Genomic DNA, 19838 nt, shown 5'->3' with positions numbered 1-19838 from the left:
ACCCTAAATAATATTTGTTGGAACCACCAAACTTTGAGGTGGGTGTGCTTAGCTTTACACGGTCCACTATACATTACCTCATTTTTTTAAAAAGTATAAAAAATTAAAATTTCGGGAAAAAATGAGAAAATTGTGATTGCATTACACCATTATTCTTGTAAATCTTTACTATGCAAGATGTGTGTTTGCAGCTGAGGAAGGGTCATTTTCAGTGCTTCCGGTTCACTAGCACTTACGATCACCGTCGGCGGTGAATTGGAATCTGATGGGTGGAAAATACAGGGTCATTCAAAATAAATAAAGCGATTACAAACAATTATAACTATTGAATGAAAAATAATTTATCCATAAGATTAACACAGAAATGTAGATGGATCTTCTACATTTCCTGCTCATGCGCGAAAGTTCATTCATGAAAACGGCCGTGCAGACAGATAGCTTCTGTTCTTGGTAGCCGAGATCTTCGAACTTGACACCCTGCGATTTCTATATCCATGGATTTATGTGAAATACAGGGTATGTGCTGACATACTATGCCAAAGTGTAAGTGCTTCCAAAACATTTGCAGAACTCAAAAACCGAGCTTGCGTCGGCGCAGATGCTTTAGAATGAAATGTACTACCGCCTGCATGTTGTCTGTGTTATCAAGAGAAGTAACATAGAAAATCTGTGACGCATGGATACTACGAAAGTTCCATCGACATTCTGTGCAAATTATTTTTCATTAAATAGTTAGAGCCGTTTTGAATGACCCCGTATTATCCCGCGAAACAAACTCACAAATTCAGGTTCTTTGGGAGCATGCAGTCCCTTACTCATTGTTATTGTTTTGTTTTAACAGAATTCAAAGAAGCTTTCGGTCTTTTTGACCACAACGGAGACGGATCCATAGAGGCTGCCGAATTGGGAGTCGTGATGCGGTCCTTGGGACAGAGGCCAACAGAATCAGAGCTGGTCAACATGATAAGGCTCGTCGATCAAGATGGTTAGTACATTGTTTTAATTATCCGTGTCATTTCTAAAAATAAATACACATGTTTTCGAGACAGGTTCACTACTTCATCTTACTAACGTCCTGGATCCTGTGCAATGTTAATGCTACGACTATGTTTTTAAATTTCAGTAGAGTTAAATTTTCAATTTCGCTTCGACAATTTTCGCTCAATTTTGCTTCTTTTATCTTTGACAATTTTGTTCGATTTAATAACAGTCGTTGAGCAGCCGACCCAATTTTTTGGGTTTGCGACAACCCATGCTCAACTCCGTAGCCTTGTCATTTTTTACCCAATCCAGAAGACAAAGCAACTCCTGCGTCAAGTACTGGGGAGAAATTTGCCTTCGAGGAGGACTTTATTGGATGGAACTAATCCACATTTACATTAGATGAGGAGGAAGACCACGAGAACATCCCACGGATAACCTGGCGGCAAAGGAACTCTTACTCATGATCCGCATACCACTGAGGATATTTAAGTCAGCACTGTGGTCGGTGCAAGACGGGTGCGGATTCGTATAAACCGCTCTATTGGTATATTTCAATTGCTGACACAAAATACGCGCAACCTAATAATAAAAAGGTTAGTTGTTAGAACGTATGTCGTGAGTTCGATCCCCTCGGGACGAAGACTCCCAATGTAGTAGTAAATGGTGACTGGTGTGCGTTAAATGTAACGGCTCACAAAGTCTTCTATGTTCACATAGGAAATCATACCTCTACTGAATTGGAATTGGATCGTTCCCTGATTCAGGTCAAACTTACGTTCTGCGCATTGTCTTGAGTTTCCACATCAAAGTAATTTTGTATGACTCACGAATTTAATATTTTATCGATTGCCCAACAAGATGAGAGCAGATGACGTCCTACAAGCTTCAGCTGGGATGGAAGTCCTATTCAAAAACTGGAGGGGGGGGGATCCTATGTGCCTCCCATACCACATGGTGTCCAGATAGTGTACCAGATAGCTCTTTGTATTTTTGGTTAAGAAATGTTCTTATTGATAAATGGAAAAAACAGCAATGATCACTGTGACTATTAAGATTTTTCTTCAACTCAATTTCAAAAATGTGAAAATTTTTGTAGTTTAAAAATAGTGTTTCAATTTTTGAAAAGAAAGAAATTCAGTCTCATTAAACTGTAAATATTACTTAAACTGTGTTTTTATATATTAATTTTTCATTATTTTTCTGAGCGTTGCAAAATATCCAGTCATTGCCATCGGGGTTTTTTCTCCATGTATTGCGGGTTAGTTACATCAAAAAGTTCTCCACGCAGGCAAATTTCTCTCAATCCTGGAGTTCCCTTGTCTTCTGGATTAGGTTCAAAATGACAAGGCTACAGCGTTGAATATGAGCAGTCTCTGCTGTTCAATGACGGTTATAAAATAAAATGAAATAACTTAAACAAAAGCAAGTGTATTCAATCTTTCCATGAAGACGTTGTAATGGACATTAAAATAATACCAAACGGGACTTCCTGAATCGGTCGTTATAATGGAATGGTCGTTATTGTGGGGATATATAATGGAAGTCAACAATGCCGACTTTCATTTATCAAAAGATACCTTAAGATTCAATTGAATGAGTATGTCTTATATCTCGTACTTGGGAATTGTTGTTTAATATTATTCGTAATGGTAGTTACGGCACAATACGCCAGAATTTTATCAGGGATGGAATTCAATGAAGGGATACCGCTAGTTGCCGCATTTGCGTAAGACCGAGAGAGCTGTGTTAAGTTCACCGGATTTTTAGCGCTTGTGGTGAAAGCTGTATTAAGCTCACCGAGTTTTGTGTGTTCACTGTTGTGTATCCGATAATGCAATCACAAATAGCAAGTCAGTGAATTCAGTGAGGACCATTCATCGAAGTTGTCGTGATCTTATCACGTCCGGGTCACCAATGTGGCGGTTGCAGCCCAGATCTTCTTTTACGTTTCCATCAGAATGAGGGACTGATTGGTGCATCTGATGATGATGTGATATGATTATGGGATATCAACGCTACTGCAAAACAATAGCCACTGGTCATACTGCAGTTGTAGTATTCAGGTCACCACAAAAATGTTACTTTGATGGAACTCATACTGAAGGACTGTATAGGGAGTGGGCGATAAATCGATGCATCGGAAAATATCGATTCTATGCAACCATCACCGATGTTAGGATTCGCAATTTTTCGAAGCATCTGAAATTGTGATTTTGAGTAAGTCAACAACTGAAGTAAATAAAGAGATGCATAATATGCATTGCAGTTAGTACAGTGCAGAACCTCTTATCAGGAAATCAGAAAACCGGAAAACCATATAACCGGAATGAAATTCGGAACCGGAAATTAATTTTCTTCCATAAAAAAAAGAAAAATTTTCCTGCAAGATTTTGAGCCCATTTTGTTATTTAGAGCGTACAGCGTATCGAGTTGACGAAAGAACTGATTTAGAGGACGGATCAAAAGCCGTTTGTAGACGAATCTCACATAAGCACATATGTTATTAATGTTAATAATAACATTAATAACATATATAAGCCTGTATATAATTTTTATTTCATAATTTCTTTCCTTATTTAAACTTAAGTGTATTATTATTTATCATTTTTAATTATTTCTAAAACTGTTTCAAAATAATTTTTTAGTTTCGTTTTATAAACATTAAAAAAACGGCATTTTGTAGCGATTCAGAAAACCGGAAAAATCAGTTATCCGGAATCGCGATGGTCCCGATCGTTCCGGATAATCGCTTCTCTACTGTATAAGCTTCATTTAACCCTTTCGCAGCATTATAATTTGAGTATGAAAAGCAGTTTATGTTATGTTAATACAGTTCCTGGCCATATTATTAGACACACTCTTAAGATTCTATGTAAAATTATAGTTGTCAGGTGATACTCTATACAGCTTTATTGTTTTTATCCGACTGTTTGCACTTGTTTACGTTCGTGTATCAATGGGTTAACATTGTCATGCAATAGGTTAAAAATAAATATAAATAGGAAATATACAAAAAAAAAATCTGAATAAAAACCCATTTCATGTATATTTAAATATTAAAGTATTGCTTATAAACGCGTGCGAATCATGTCATTATTAAAACACTACAGTGCGTCTAATCATTTGATCTCATTATTATTATATATTAATATAATACCTGATATAACAAATATTCTATATTTATATAATATATCGTCTCATTCATCCGATCGTCCAATTTATATTATCTATCGCCTCATTTAACCCATTGATACACGGAACGTAAGCAAGTGCAAACAGTCGTTGTAAAAACACTAAAGCTGTATAGACTATCACCTGATAATTAAGATTTTACATAGAATCTTAAGAGTGTGTCTAATAATTTAACCAGGGACAGTATATATTATATTTATTACCAGCAGCAATTGTTCCCACTAATTGATTCGAATCGCCTTCACCGTGGTGATTCTTTGACTCTGGTGCACTGTCTTCTTTAGGATAAAAAAAAAAGAACATTCGTTAAAAATATATATATACTGTGGCCTAACTACCACTAAGAATAATATTGAACAACTATTCAAGAGACATGTTAACTAATTTACATGTTAGTATATATGTTATCGAGTAAGCATGTCTTAGTAAATTGTTGTTTAATATTATTCGTAGTGGTTAACCAGTTTACTTGTTATTCATGACTACGATATCATGTTCTCCTGCTTATCACTCTCATTTACGCACAAAAACGGGATCCTACAAACACTCATATCGACACAGGAGAGTCCACACACGTACAACCGTAAACCTAATACAGCTCCCACTACAAACGCTCAAAAACTAGTTGAACTTAATACAGCTCTCACCACATGCGCTGAAAAATCTGGTGAACTTAATACAGCTCTCCCGGTATTTCGCAAGTACGGCAACAAGTGGTATCTGTTCATCGAATTCTATAAAATTCTGATGGGGGAGTATTGTGGCGTAACTACCACTACGATTAATAAACATCCATTTACTAGTATATAAGACATGCTCACTCGATTCAATCTTGGGGTATCTTTTGATAGATGAACATTGGAGCCATGATGGCTCAGGGGATAGAGCGTTCACCTTCCAATGATGCGAACGGGGTTCGAATGAAATTGATACGAATTCCGCATCCGGCTTGTACCGATCACAGTGCTGACGTGAAATATTCTCAGTGGTAGACGGGTCATGGGTTAGAATCCCTTGCTGTCGGGCTAACCGTGGGAGGTTTTCCTCTCCATGTAACGCAAATGTGAGTTAGTTCCATCAAAATGTCCTCCACGGAGACTAAATTTCTCTCACTATTTGATCCTGGAGCAGAGTTGCCATACGTAGCATTTCGAATACTACTGTAGTATTTTTTCACTAAAAAATAGGGATGTAATATTTTTCGTTGGAATTCAAAAAGTGGTATATTTATGTTTTTTTTGGTATATTATATTTATTAAAAGTGGTATATTTAGTTTTTTTTTTTAAAATGGTATATTTATGTTTTTTTTTTCTTTTATCAATTTTTATATCAAAGAGAAGTGGCACTGTTTTTGAAATAAAAAGTGATTTTTGAAATAAGCCAACTGGATACATCTCGATTTTTATGATGCCAGATATGGAAGCCACAAACTAAATGCGAATCATTCTAGCTTGGCGTTGTTTTAAATAGCGGTCGCCGTGGAAATCAAGATGCACCACTAACCGTTCGTTTTATACTATTAGCTATATCTAGTGATGATTATAAGAAATAATAATTAATTTATTCCTTATCTGTAGATTATAATATAATATAACTTGCTACGGAGTTGAACATTAGTAGTCGTAAACCCTAAAAATTAGGTTGGCTGTTCAACGACGGTTATAAAATCAAATGAAATAGATGAAGGTTTTCGATGTACTCTATACGATGCAGATTTATGTTACCTTAAAAAATAATAAAAATGCACAACGAAGAAAAATGAATATGCCCGTGAGGAAAAACTTTTTCTCTTTTCCCCCTATCGTCATTGTTGTTATCTTCAAACGGGGAAACTTCTAAAAAAAGGAGAGACTTTTTTTCTTTTCTTTTGGCTCTCAACCAAAACTTCTTCAAAAGAGATTCACAATTTTTAAAGTTGGGACACAACATTTTTCCCCTCTTGTTATTGTTTTATTACCTCTCGATTCTCTCTCTGCAAACACTGATGCAAAAGTTTTTTTGGAAAAGAACAGTTCTTCCGACGGCCGTTGTGATAAATAGTTATAATTCACACAAAAAAAAATGAAATGGGGTAAGAAAATGTATTTACATGGAAGTCGGCAAAAGATTGTATATGGTTTTTGATAAAGTGAAATTGGGTTCTTTAAAATTAATCACGCAGTTCTACGGAATTCAAAAAGTATGTCTGTAAAAACTTTTGGAGTATCTTTACAAGAAAAATGGTGGCAACTACTTTACATTAAAATGTTTATACCGTTTTGCACTTCGAATCAGAATTAGTTAAAGATGTCAGTGTTCTCGATTATTCCATAAAACAACTTACAACTCACAAAAGTATTTATTTTACAGTTCTATTTACAAAAATTTAAAATACTAGCTTCATTAATAAAACTCGACATACTCAAAGATATAAAATGGAGTAAATATAAATATAATGAATGCTCAAATATAAACTCAAACCCATTTTGTTTCTTCTGCACAAAAAAGAGCGAACAAGCTCAAAAAAACAAAACAAACCATTACCATAGCAACTTAATTTTATGAACTACATCAAAGTTAAAATTTAAGCAGACGATAATTCTTCTACAGCAGTGTTTCAACCAAGAATGCAGTGGAAGAATGTTCTTTCTTTCTCTACTTGTTGTGAAGTAGTCACCACCATTTTTGTTATTCAATTATTTTGTTATTATACAAAAATGGTGCTATTATTGCTATATGAGATGGTATTAATGGATGGCTGCGGAAGGCTGATTTAACTTACAAGTTATTTTCTTGAAACTCTTCTCAATTTCTTTTCCGTCAATCGAATTAAAAAGGTTATTCGTGCAAACAAAATTAAATTTCATGATCTCTGTAAATGGCTGGAGGACGTCCCTGCCGATGGACTATAAATCTCTTTGAGTTTAGTAGAAACGATTGATAAAGACTGCATGAGTTCTAAATGAACAGAGCTGCCCTAGTCAAAATTCTTGATGGTCGCCATCGTCCAACATTTTCCATTCTGTGCTCATGAGGCTTGATATACCAACAGACTATCATCATTCCATGATGGAAAATGCTACTTTAATACTATGATGGTTAACCATCTAGAGAAGTTTGATTTTCCTTGACCAACAATCCGTGATAGTTTCAACTCTATATTTCCATGATGGTTTAAAAGGGAATTCTTCTTAGTTCTCAGGAATTTAAGCAATTTAAAAAAATTTATGTTAGACTGTCATACATCAGTCCGAATACATTGGGGTGATGGTTCAAAAAATATAATAAATATAATGTAATATACCATCAAACATTATAATGGTTCATGATGGTTACCGTCAAGATTCTTTTGATCCATCCATGGAAAACCATCAAACATTTTGACTTGGGTGCACATGTATATACACTATAAGGCCAAAAGCATCCGGACACCCGGTTATTAGGGTGATGGACGAGGCAGACGTGGTTTGATTGTTGGACTGTCTTTCTCGGAGACCCACAGAAAACACCTCAGGCAGGGATTGGATGATCTCCTCACAATTGTGGTGGAAATCAATACCCATCAAAAACTGCTGTCATCGATGCCAAAAGGGGACCAACATCCCAGATAGCAAAATAAGGTTTATTTTCACTCAACAAAAACCTTTTAGCGTAAACCTAAAAAGGTTTGTAACACGGTTTACGTGTAAACCTTCTACCCTTGAAACGAGATCTGTGACTATCTGCTCTATTCTACGCACATTACTAAATAAAAACCTTAAATCGAGGTGGACTTAGGGTTTTCAAGCAAGAAAAAAAATCCTTTACAAAAGCTAGTCTCAAGGTGAAAATAATCTTAAATCTAGGTAATTATAAGGTTTCTTTTCGCAAAGTCTTGCACATTCAGCTAACATCCACCTTGTCTTGAAATTTTAATGGACAATGCAATTGGGTATAATATAAAAAAAACACAACTACTTCCACTTAGTAGGAATAACATTTACCATGACGCAATGCTAAATTCTATGCCACTATCCACATAAATCGAATATCAATTACTTTTCTTTGTAATGCAATAAAATCTGGCGAGCAGCTATTTAAACGATCAAACACTTCGTTTGTTTATTTGTGGCTTGAAGTTAGGCTCGCAGAAAATGCCGTTCATGGGTTAAATTTAGTAGGAATAACACAACCTGTGACGTAGGCTATAGTATACCCAATTGGATCCTATCGCTAGTGTGACGTTAGCTAAAACGTCATGATGGGCCTAATGACAACAGTACATTTTAAAAAGCTTTTGAAAAATAATTTTGAATCCTTTCAGGATGAAAGGTTTGAAACTGCAATAGTTTTGATTTGTTGAAAAAAGGTTTTTAGTACAAACATTTTCGTGTCACTAAAAAGAAAATTCTGACACAAGGATTGCCTATAAGGTTTACATGCTTTCTGGGATGTCCGGATAACTCTTTTGGCGGCCAGACTATTGGTAGAACTACTCTTTAATTTTTGTTGTTGACAGGCAATGGAACGATTGAGTTCAATGAGTTCTGCTTTATGATGTCCAACAAGATGAAGGAGAGGGACAGCGAGAAAGAACTGAAGGAGGCCTTCAGGGTGTTCGACAAGAATGGAGATGGTTTCATCTCGGCTCCGGAATTGAGGCACGTCATGACCAATCTGGGAGAGAAACTGACAGACGAGGAAGTGGAGGACATGATCAAAGAAGCAGACCTGGACGGTGATGGACTCGTCAACTATGACGGTATGTTGCTTAGCGCCAACCTACCACCACGATTATTGAACATCCATTCACTAGTCTATAAGACATGCTAACTCGATTCAGTCTTGGGATATTTTTTCCCTAGATGAAGATTCTTCGCGTGGTCGATTACTACTTTCACCACATTGGAGTTGCTGTGGTGAGTGCTGTATTAAGTTCACCGTGTTTTTGTGCGTTTGTAGTGGAAGTTTTATTAAGTTTACGGTTATGTGTAAGGTCACTTCTGTTTTGCTATGAGCAGGGCGAGGAAGTCAATGACGCAGTCACAAATAGCAAATCAACTTTTCAATGTGCACCCTTCATCGAAGTAGGCGTGTTCAAATCACATCCGGGTTATCAATGTGGCAAAAGTTATTATGGACCACGCCAACCTTCATCTATCAAAAGGTTCCCCGAGATTATATCGAGTTAGCATGTCTTATATACTAGTGAATGGATGTTTAATAGTCGTAGTTGTAGTTACGCCGCAGTGACCTATTCTAAACTGTTTCTACTTTCATAAAAAAAGTATGCAATTTTAACTGAATGTAAACAATAACAAGCTTCCTAAAACGGGAAGAAATTCAGAAAACTTCCGGTGTATCCCTCCGCTTACGTTATGCTTACGAAACGATGTGTGTACAGGCTTAATATTCTAGGAAGCTTTATGAATTTGATTTATGTTTAAAGTTACGCTTCATTTTTACCATTCATAAGAGTTTCCTGTGATTTATAAACTCTAACAGGTCATGAAACAAATTTTAACAAAATTAATATCGCACCATAAATCAAGTGTAAGGTTTGCCATCTTATCCTTTAGTTCAGTGGTTCTTAACCTTTTTAAGCAGCGACCCAAATTTGAGAAATACGTTCATGTCGCGACCCAAAAAAAAGTCAAAATTAGGCTGAGTAAGCCACAATGACTTCTTCTAGGAGGTGTTGGTATTACTTATTATTTGGTGTATTACTAACTTTTTGGTTCGACTCAGCGTGACCCAAGAAATATGCTTCGCGACCCAATTTTGGGTCGCGACCCATAGGTTAAGAACCGCTGCCTTAGTTGACTATATTTGTGTAAAGTAGCACCGTTAGCTATATTTTGGGTTGCATCATAGCATGTGTCTTATGTTGTTTGTTTCGTTGAAATTCAAATTTAAAGCACGCGTTATATTATATTCACAACAAGTATGGGATATGAGCTGCAACGGCTCAGGGGATAGAGCTTTTGCCTTCCAATGAGGCGAACCGGGTTCGAATCCCAGTCGATACGAATTCCGCATCCGGCTTGCACCGACCACAGTGCTGACGTGAAATATCCTCAGTGGTAGACGGATCATAGGTTAGAGTCCCCTTGCCGTTAAACTAACCGTTGGAGTTTCTCGTGGTCTTCCTTTCCATGTAACGCAAATGCGGGTTAGCTCCATCAAAAAGTCCTCCTCGAAGGCAAATTTCTCCCAGTACTTGATCCAGGAATTTCCTTGTCTTCTGGATAGGATTCAAAATTACTAGGCTACGGAGTTGAACATTAGTAGTCGTAAACCCATGCAATTGGGTCGGCTGTTCAACGACGGTTATCTATAGATATAATAATAATATGGGATGGTGGTCTGCGTAGGCGTAAAAATCAATCGGCAAGTAGTTACCCGGAAGTTTTACGCAGAATTTTAACCCCTAGCGCCATCTGTACTTAACTTCACACGATCAATCATCCATTCATTTTATGTTTTTCTAATAATTATGGTCGTAAAATGCTCATAAATCGTAATTATGTGAGTGTGTCGATTTGCTCACCAAATCATTGAATAACGATATCTGAGCTTATTTGAAACACAAAATGTCGTATTGACATTCTTATTAAACATATTTTAACCGACTGCTAACGATTCAAACATTTGAGGAACAAACTTTTTGGCAGCTTTTATCCTGATCTTCAATATTTTGCTTGGGGACCCTATACATCACAACATGTTAGTTTTTTGTTCTTTTTAATCGCTTTCCTTACCCATTTTTTTGAGAAAAAAATGCAAGAAATCGACATATTTCTGTTCATTAATACATGCAAAGAACTAAAACAAAACTTACTACACAAGCTCTTAGTTGAAATTTTATTTTCTTAACGTGTAAAAAATACTTAATTTATTATCCGTTTACTATATTAAATTATCTCGGGCAAATTAAAAAAGTTAAATATGAGCCTTTGTATATGTTCACAATCTGAAAAATCATCTTCATTCATTATTTTCACTTTCTCTCGCGAACGCTATTTTTTTTTAAACTCTATTTTTCTATGTAAATTTATCAACCATTGTACAGTACAGAACCCTTTATCCGGAAATCAGAAAACCGGAAAACCAAAAAACCGGAACGAAATTCGATAAATTTTCCCGCAATTTTTAAAAAAAAAATTTTTTTTTTCCTCATAAGATTTTAGGATTTTTCTTTCTTTTTTGAAAGATGTTTACCTTACCATCATTTCAGAAATAATCATTAGTGTATTACCTCATCGTTTTTTCTTATTTTTAAGATTATTTCCAAATATATTTTTTTTTAGTTGGGTTTAACACTAAAAAAACGGTATTTGTAGCGATTCAGAAAACCGGAAAAATCAGTTATCCGGAATAGCGATGGTCCCAATCGTTCCGGATAGTCGGTTCTCTATTGTATATACAATTGTGCAAAACACGTCTGTCTGCAGTCCCACACGTAGCAAAACTCCCAAACAAAAATTGGCAAACTTCCAATCACAGCAGGTTATAATTATTATTATTTGTTCTGCTTCCGGCAGAATGAACACGTGATAAAACAAAACGTAGTGACGAATTCTGCTATGGCCGAGTTTACTCGGGATAATAAATATTTGGAATATATACATACCGAGTTAACTCGGCATAATCAGGGAAGCGGTTAAGAAAATATATATATCAGTTTGTCCTAGATTTTAACCTAGTGAGTGGGGCAGTATTGCCATTTTTGACTCTTGTCCTAATTAACTCCAACTGATGGAGGTTTACTGTGTTCTGCTTACTAAACTAATGCTACAAACTCTCCGCCAGGTGCCACCTACCGGTAAAACGAAGTAACGACACTTTTCTCTCTCCGTCTACTTCAACTAAGATAGTTGCGCGGGTTCAGTTTGTGTAAAACTGGATAGATATGAAAGCAAAATCATTCTCGCGACGTGAGTGGATTATTTGGATGCTTTCTATTTCTGATTATTTCAGAATTATAAAATCGAAAGTAAAACTTTTCTTTTACACTATCTGGCCGCCAAAAAGTATCCCGACATCCAGTGACTTAGTGGCGCATATTAATAGGATGTTGGTTCCCTTTTTGAATCGATGACAGCCAGTTTCCACCAGTTTTTGAATAGGAATTGACTTCCATCACAACTGTACTTGCAGTGAGAATTTGGCTGGCTACGTCATCTGCATTCGTCCCAATGCTGTGTTCTATGGGGTCGGGGCTTTGGGAAGACCTTTTTGAACAACCATTTCGTCAAACTGTGCGATGTGTGAGATATAGGCCCGAAATATTGCCATAGAGTGCAGCATTGTCCACCATACAACTCAGAGTTTATTTTTCCAACCACAGGAACTAACAGGCCAAACCACGTGATACACCTTCACACCATTATGCGTCCCGGGATACTTATGACCAGATAGTGTATTAAGAGAAAACACACAATCACTGTGCTTTTATGTGAGCTATACTAGTCTAACTATACTAATTTTAATTGCTGGAAGGTACAGCTGAACATACTTAAAACAGATAATGCTATAAGTAAATGTAGTTTAGTATAGCTGAAATATCATCCTTAAATATCCCATAGATAGTCATTTGGTCATTTGAGTAGTCACCATTTCCGAAAATAAGAAACAAAATTCACTGGATTTTCCCAATTTGTAAAAAATAAATAAATGAATGAAAATAAAATTTCCTGTTGTTTTAGGTGATTTTCAAATTGCCTGGTCTTTTCTCTTTTTCAGATAGTGTATTATCCATTATACTCAGCATGTATCATTTTTGTTCCAGAATTCGTCAATATCCTGACAGGAAAACAGTGATGAACCAGCCAACGTGTACATATATTTTTGCCAAGAGAACACTTTTTCGACAGAATCGAAAGTTCCACATCATTGTTGGTACATGCTCAAGACAACCCCTTCCCTTCCTTGGCATCATCGAGAGATTCATGACCCGCTGTTACGAAGAATATCCTCCTATTTTTCTACAAGAAAATTCATGAAGAACCAAGAAATGAGAACAAAATGCATAGTGTCCTCTAAGAACTGAATCTTCCTTCTCCAAAGTCAAAATTTTTGATGGTTTTTAAATGGATGGACCCTCATAATCTGGATGGTAACCATCCATAATTCCATTATGAACCATTATATTTTTGGATGGTAACCGACATGAGTAACCATCACCCCAATGTAGGAATTCGGAATGATTTTTGATGGTCCAACATATGAATAGCAACTTGTTTCGATGGTTTGTTCATGTTGACCATCAGAAATTTTCATTATTGTTTCTTAAAAATATTATGCTAGAACGATCATGAACTACTGTCATTCCAGTGTAGGAATCGGACTGATTGATGATGGGCCAACATAAAAAATCAATTTGTTTTGATCGTATATTTCTGCTGAACTAACAATAATTATTATTGAACCTTCATGGAAATATATTGTACCATTTTGGACTATCATGAATTTCCATCATAGTTTTTTTAGAAATCAAATGTTGGAACGATCATGAACAACCAATGAAGGTAATGATCTAACATAAAAAAAAATTGTTTTGGTGTTATCCCCGAGAACCAACAAGAATTCCCATGAATGTATAATTGGAACCAACATGAATTGTTGATCCATGAGGATCAAACTTCTTTTGATGGTTAACCATCGTATTCAAGTAGTATTTTCCATCATGGAATGGTAGAAGTTTGCTGGCATATCAAAAATTATGAGCGTGTAATGGAAAATGTTGGATGATGGTGACCATCAAATGATGTTGGACCATCATGAATCGCACTAAAAGCAACATAAACCATCAAAAGGTTTTGATGGGAACATCAAGAATTTTGACTTTGGTTAGTATCATGGAGATTTATGACCATGGTTTGGTTAGTATCATTTACCTCTGTCTCAATATTTGCCAAGAACATCGTGCTATTTTTCTACAAGAAACTTCATGAAGAACCAAGAACTGTGAACAAAATGCATAGTGTCCTCTTAAGAACTCAAATCATCCTTCGGCAGTCCACCCCCCTATTCCTTGTAAATAACGGGACGATTTGCTTAAAGTGGATAATAATGTTTTTCTAGTTATTACAAAGTTCCATTGTGTTTAACTCCTTCTTAATTTAACTGCAATGCTTTCTCTATAATCATTTAGTCAAATCTTTTAAAATAGTCATAACACAAAGCTTACATGACGCTATTATTCATAATATAATTCTGAAAAACTGGAATAGCGGACTGTTGTTAGACCAACAGCTATGAGTAAAGGTTGTAGAAGAGCTGTTATCATTAACTCTATTCTTAGGATAATTATGTTGCGTCCACGCAAATCATTTTGCTAAATCATCATTTGAAATAGTCAAAACACGAAGATAGCATGACACTATTATTCAAAATATAATTCTGAATAACCATAATAGTAACGTAGTAGCTAACTGTTATTGAACCAAAGGTTGTAGAAAGGCTGTTATCATTAACTCTATTCTTAATATAACCACGTTGCGTCCACGCAAACCATTTTGTAAAATCATTACTTAAAATAGTCATAACACAAAGATTACATGACACTATTATTCATAATATATTTCTGAAAAACCGGAATAGCGGACTGTTGTTAGACCAACAGCTATGAATAAGGGTTATAGAAGAGCTGTAATCGTTAACACTATTCCTAGGATAATTATGTTGCATCCACGCAAACCATTTTGTAAAATCATCACTTAAAGTAGTCAAAATGCAAAGATAGTAGCATGACACTATTATTCGTAATATAATTCTGAATAACCATAATAGTAACGTAGTAGCTAACTGTTATTGAACCAAAGGTTGTAGAAGAGCTGTTATCATAAACTCTATTCTTAAGATATAACTATGTTGCGTCCACGCAAATCATTTTGCAAAATCATCACTTAAAACAGTCAAAACACAAAGATTGCATGACACTATTATTCATAATATAATTCTGAATAACCATTATAGCAACGTAGTAGCGGACTGTTGTTGAACCAACATCTATGAGTAAGGGCTATATTTGAATGAGATGGACCGATTGACCCGATATCTTAGCCATTACTCAGCCTTTATTAAGCCACTATAGATTCAGCCTATAATCACTATTAAGCCTAAATAGAAATAAATCGTAATAATAATATGCAAGAAATCGAGTCTAACTTGGTCTAATGGTGCGCGATCTTAGTCAATCGATGTAAATATTTGCAACACCATTACATAAGTCGATTTTGAATACAACCGGAAAGATTGCTAGGATAATTCGATGATATTTAAAGTGTTGGCAATTGCCAACTGGCAACTTGACGAAAGATGAAGAAATGGCATGCAGAATTAAAGGTCTCGACGTTCCCAAGTCAGAACTTCAGACGGTTTTCCATTGAGGGACCCACGTCATCTTGAAGATAACCATACGTAATTCCATAAGGAGCATTACATTTTTTGATGGTGACCAACATAAGTAACCATCACCCTAATGTACGAATTCGGACTTATTTATGATGGTCCAACATAAGAATAGCAACTTGTTTTGACGGATTGTTCATGTTGAACCGACAGAAATCATCGTTTCTTAGAAATGAAATGCTGGAACGATCATGAACCACCTCAATGTGGAAATGCTGTCTGATTTATGATAGGATTACATAAAAAAAATTGTTTCGCTGGTATGTTCCTGCTGAACCAACAAGAATTCCTATTAAACCAACATGGATTGTTGGTCCATGAGAATCAAACTTCTCTTGATGGTTAACCATCATAGTATTAAAGTAGCATTTTCCATCGCGGAATGATGTAAGTTTGTTGGCATATCAAACACCTTGAGTACAGAATGGAGAATGATGTTGGACCATCATGAATTGCACTGAAACCAACATAAAACCATCAAAATGTTTTGATAGGAAAATCGAGAATTTTGACTTGGCGTAAGAACGTGCTTATGTTATCAAGCGTCCGGCAAAAAGAATGCCAAATAACACGTTAATTGGCGATCATTGGCTTTTTGAAAGATGACGTTTATGATATACTAACACCGGACCAATTAACCAAGTGCCTAAAAACATAGCCTTTCTTAGTAACAAAACAAGTCATTGACTTTTAAATATATTTAGGTAGCTAACAACTGAATAAGAAGGTAGATGTAGCTCAAAATTAAGTTGTAATCTTACTTTATTTGTAAATTGTAAATACCTTTTGTATTATAGTATTAGATCTTCCTCGTGAACATTAAAGTTATCTCTTAATCTAGGCGATATTACACTATCTAAGGCTAAAAGTATTTGGACACCCTGTGGTTATGGAGCGTCCTGAGGTACAACATATTTTTATGATGTTAGTCTCAATTTTCCCATCGATAATAACCTGCACACGAAGACTTTCCACCCATTTTTGATAGGAATTGACTTCCATCATAGATGGCGCTTGCATCGCGGATTTGGCTGGCCACGTCACCTGCGTTCTAATTCGTCCCAAAGGTGTTCTATAGGGCACTGAGAAGGCCAGTCCAGTTTTTGAACACCCATTTCGTCTCTGTGCAAGCCTCCCCAGATAGCAAAATGAGATTTATTTTCACTCAACAAAAACATTTTAATGTAGACCTAAAAAGACTTCATATATCTCAGAGTTTATGTTTCCAGCCACATTAACCGACCCGCAGACCAAACCGCAAGAAACACTCCCCAGACCATTATACTTCCACCACCCTAACAACAGGGTGTCCAGATAGTAAAAACAGTCCATAAGTCCCCACTCAGTAGAACTCTATAGATACAAAACATGATTCAAACATACATAATTTTTTCGATTCCTTTGAAACACGTGCTTCATTCAATGGATTAGGGTTAGTACAATTATTCTAAGTCATAGAAGTGTAAAATACTATATGCACAGATATTGGAAAGAGAAAATAAGATGAATAATTTTTGAAATCGATGGCAGACAGAACAAGCCTCCACGATCGAATGAAAGCATCCGTGTAAAGGTTTAAAAAAAAAAAAGGAAGCATCTCATTTTAGAAAAGCATTTTTCAAAAACTATTATTAAAAATAAGTATTCGAACTGCACTCTTCGATGTTATTTTACGGAAACGGCTCTCAAAGAATTTTTCGGTTGAGTTACTGATAGCTTTCTCTGACTCTCTATCGGGTTCAAAAAAGATCTTTTTAAACTGTTCGTCTGTAATATTCAAGATGAGTTAAGAATTAAATAATTCAAGAAGTTTGGAAGCATTTTGAAACCTTATTCGAATAAATTATAATGAATGCATTATTTAAACATAATTTTTTCTACAAGTATATAGGACTACATTAGTAAATTTTGTTACTGGCCATACCCAAGTGAAAATATTGGATGGTTTTCCATGGATGGACGAACTTAATCTTAACGGTGACCATCAATATTTTCGTCATGAACCATTACATTTTTTGACGGTGACCAACATAAGTAACCATCACCTCAAAGTAGGAATTCGGACTGATTTAGGATGGTCCAACATAAGAATAGCTACTTGTTTTGATGGTTTGTTCATGTTCAACCATCAGAAATTTCCATCATAGTTTCTTTGAAATCAAATGTTGGAACGATCATGAACAACCATCATCCCAATGTAGGAATTCGGATTGATTTATGATAGACCGACAGAAAAAAAAATGTTTTTGATGGTATATTCTTACTGAACCAACAAGAATTAAACCATCATTGAAATGTACAGTTGGTACCATCATGAATTATTGGTCCATGAGAATCAAACTTCTCTTGATGTTTGTTGACCATCTTAGTTTTATAGTAGCATTTTCCAACATGGAATGATGGAAGTTTGTAGGTATATCAAACACCATGAAAGCATAATGGAAAATGTTGGATGATGGTGACCATCTAATGATGTTGGACCATCATGAATCACAATGAAAACAACATAAGCCATCAAAATATTTTGGTAGGACCATCAAGAATTTTGAATTGGGTAAGCCAGTTTTAGCATTTTTAAGAACCGTCACGTTTTGAAGCATATGGTTTTTTTTTTCTTTCACAAATTTAAAATTTTGAACAATGAAAAATTCTCTTGTTGTTAATAAAGTAACTTCTTAAAATGTAAAAACCAGTTTGTCTGTAATGTTCATTAAAAGAGTTAATAAAAAAATTTTGAAGTTGAAAAAAAAAATGTGAAGCATATTTCTCAACATTAATTTCCAAAATGAATAAAAGTTTTAATGAAACAAGCGAGGAAAATTTTAAATCATTCAAAGTTAAATAAATTAATAAAAGTGTGTATTTTCGATGAAGAAGTAGCGTTGTTGATGTCGTAGGCCGTTAAGGCAAGGAGTGCGATTGTTCTTGTTTTTCCAGTGGCTCCATCTCTGGCCAACGATTCGACATGTGCCACATCCATACGTCACTCCCGTTCATAGGGCAGACCCATTCATTCATTCATCCACAAATCGTAATTTTGATCTGAATAAGAGAAAGATCCATCTCCAATTCCCCTAGCGGTATAATTTGTTATGGGAACATGGAGGACTTTGTGACCCGACAGATATAACGTGCACCAGTCACCTTTTACTACATGGGGAGTCTTCGGCTGGCTGGATTCGAACTTCCGATCTCACGAACTTGAGTCCAGGGCCCATGCCCACCAGGCTACCTCGGCCCCAAAAAGAGCGTTCATCGCTATTTATTAGATTTCTGTAACAGTTACTTTTCTCACGCAATTTAATTTAAAGAAGATGAACCCAGCATGACAGTAAATGCGTCTTTGAGCAGCCATTGTAAAAAAGTGTTTTTGATGATAAAAGTTCTCAGAATTATGTGTATTCTGTCATTCTTATCAGACGATGGTTGTTCATGATCGTGCCAACATTTGATTTCGAAGATACTATGATGGAAATTCATGATGCTTCCAACACTATATTTCCATGATTGTTTAATAATAATTCTTGTTGGTTCATCAGGAATATACCATCAAAACAATTTGTTTCTTATGTTGGTCCATCATAAATCTGTCCGAATTCCTACATTGGGATGGTTCCAACATTTGACTTCTAAGAAACTATAATGGAAATTTCTGATTTTTAATAAGAATAGCAAATTGTTTTGATGGTTTGTTCATGTTAACCATCAGAAATTTCCATTATAGTTTCTCAGAAATCAAATGTTGGAACCATCCCAATGTGGGAATTCGGACAGATTTATGATGAACCAACATAAAATAATTGTTTTGATGGTATATTTCTGATGAACCAACAAAAATTATTATTAAACCACCATGGAAATATAGTGTTGGAGGCATCATGAACCATCACGGATTGTTGGTTCATGAGAATCAAACTTCTCTTGATGGTTTAGTGATTATAGTATTAGAGAAGCATTTTCCATCATGGATGTTAGCTGGCATATCAAATACCATGAACGCATAATGGAAAATGCAGGATGATGTTGGACCATCATGAATCGCACTGAAACCAACATGAACCATCAAAATCTCAAGAATTTCGACTCAGGTTGGTAATGTGCGCAATAACGGTTTTCGTGTTGTTAAATTTTATGCTTTAGATATTGGAAGAGTCCATTTTCTTAATGGGATATACCTGTGCAGTATCTCGAGCGTTGGTTCTTTCCATTCTACTTTAAGTAAGCCAATTCTCTTGAGTAACACAGTCTATATTCTTTCACAAAGATTTCAATTCCGCCACTCTATATT

The 19838-nt window shown here is 35.6% G+C and overlaps 1 protein-coding gene across 3 annotated transcripts in view; it reads left to right on the top strand.

Moving 5' to 3' along the window:
- The window catches only part of LOC107450836 (calmodulin), an 86655-nt gene extending 68353 nt beyond the window's left edge, over positions 1 to 18302 (top strand). For all 3 annotated transcript variants that reach the window (XM_043048297.2, XM_043048296.2, XM_043048295.2), the window contains exons 3-5: positions 842 to 985; positions 8655 to 8897; positions 12927 to 18302. In XM_043048297.2, coding sequence (XP_042904231.1) covers positions 842 to 985; positions 8655 to 8897; positions 12927 to 12958 — 419 coding nt within the window. In that variant the 3' untranslated portion in view covers positions 12959 to 18302. The remainder of the gene's footprint in view (positions 1 to 841; positions 986 to 8654; positions 8898 to 12926) is intronic.
- The last annotated feature ends 1536 nt before the right edge of the window (positions 18303 to 19838 follow it).

Source organism: Parasteatoda tepidariorum, chromosome 8, assembly GCF_043381705.1.
Source record: "Parasteatoda tepidariorum isolate YZ-2023 chromosome 8, CAS_Ptep_4.0, whole genome shotgun sequence".
NCBI classification, from domain to species: domain Eukaryota; kingdom Metazoa; phylum Arthropoda; class Arachnida; order Araneae; family Theridiidae; genus Parasteatoda; species Parasteatoda tepidariorum.
The sequence above is the reverse complement of the archived record's forward strand: the minus strand, read 5'-3'. Positions and strand labels throughout refer to the sequence as shown.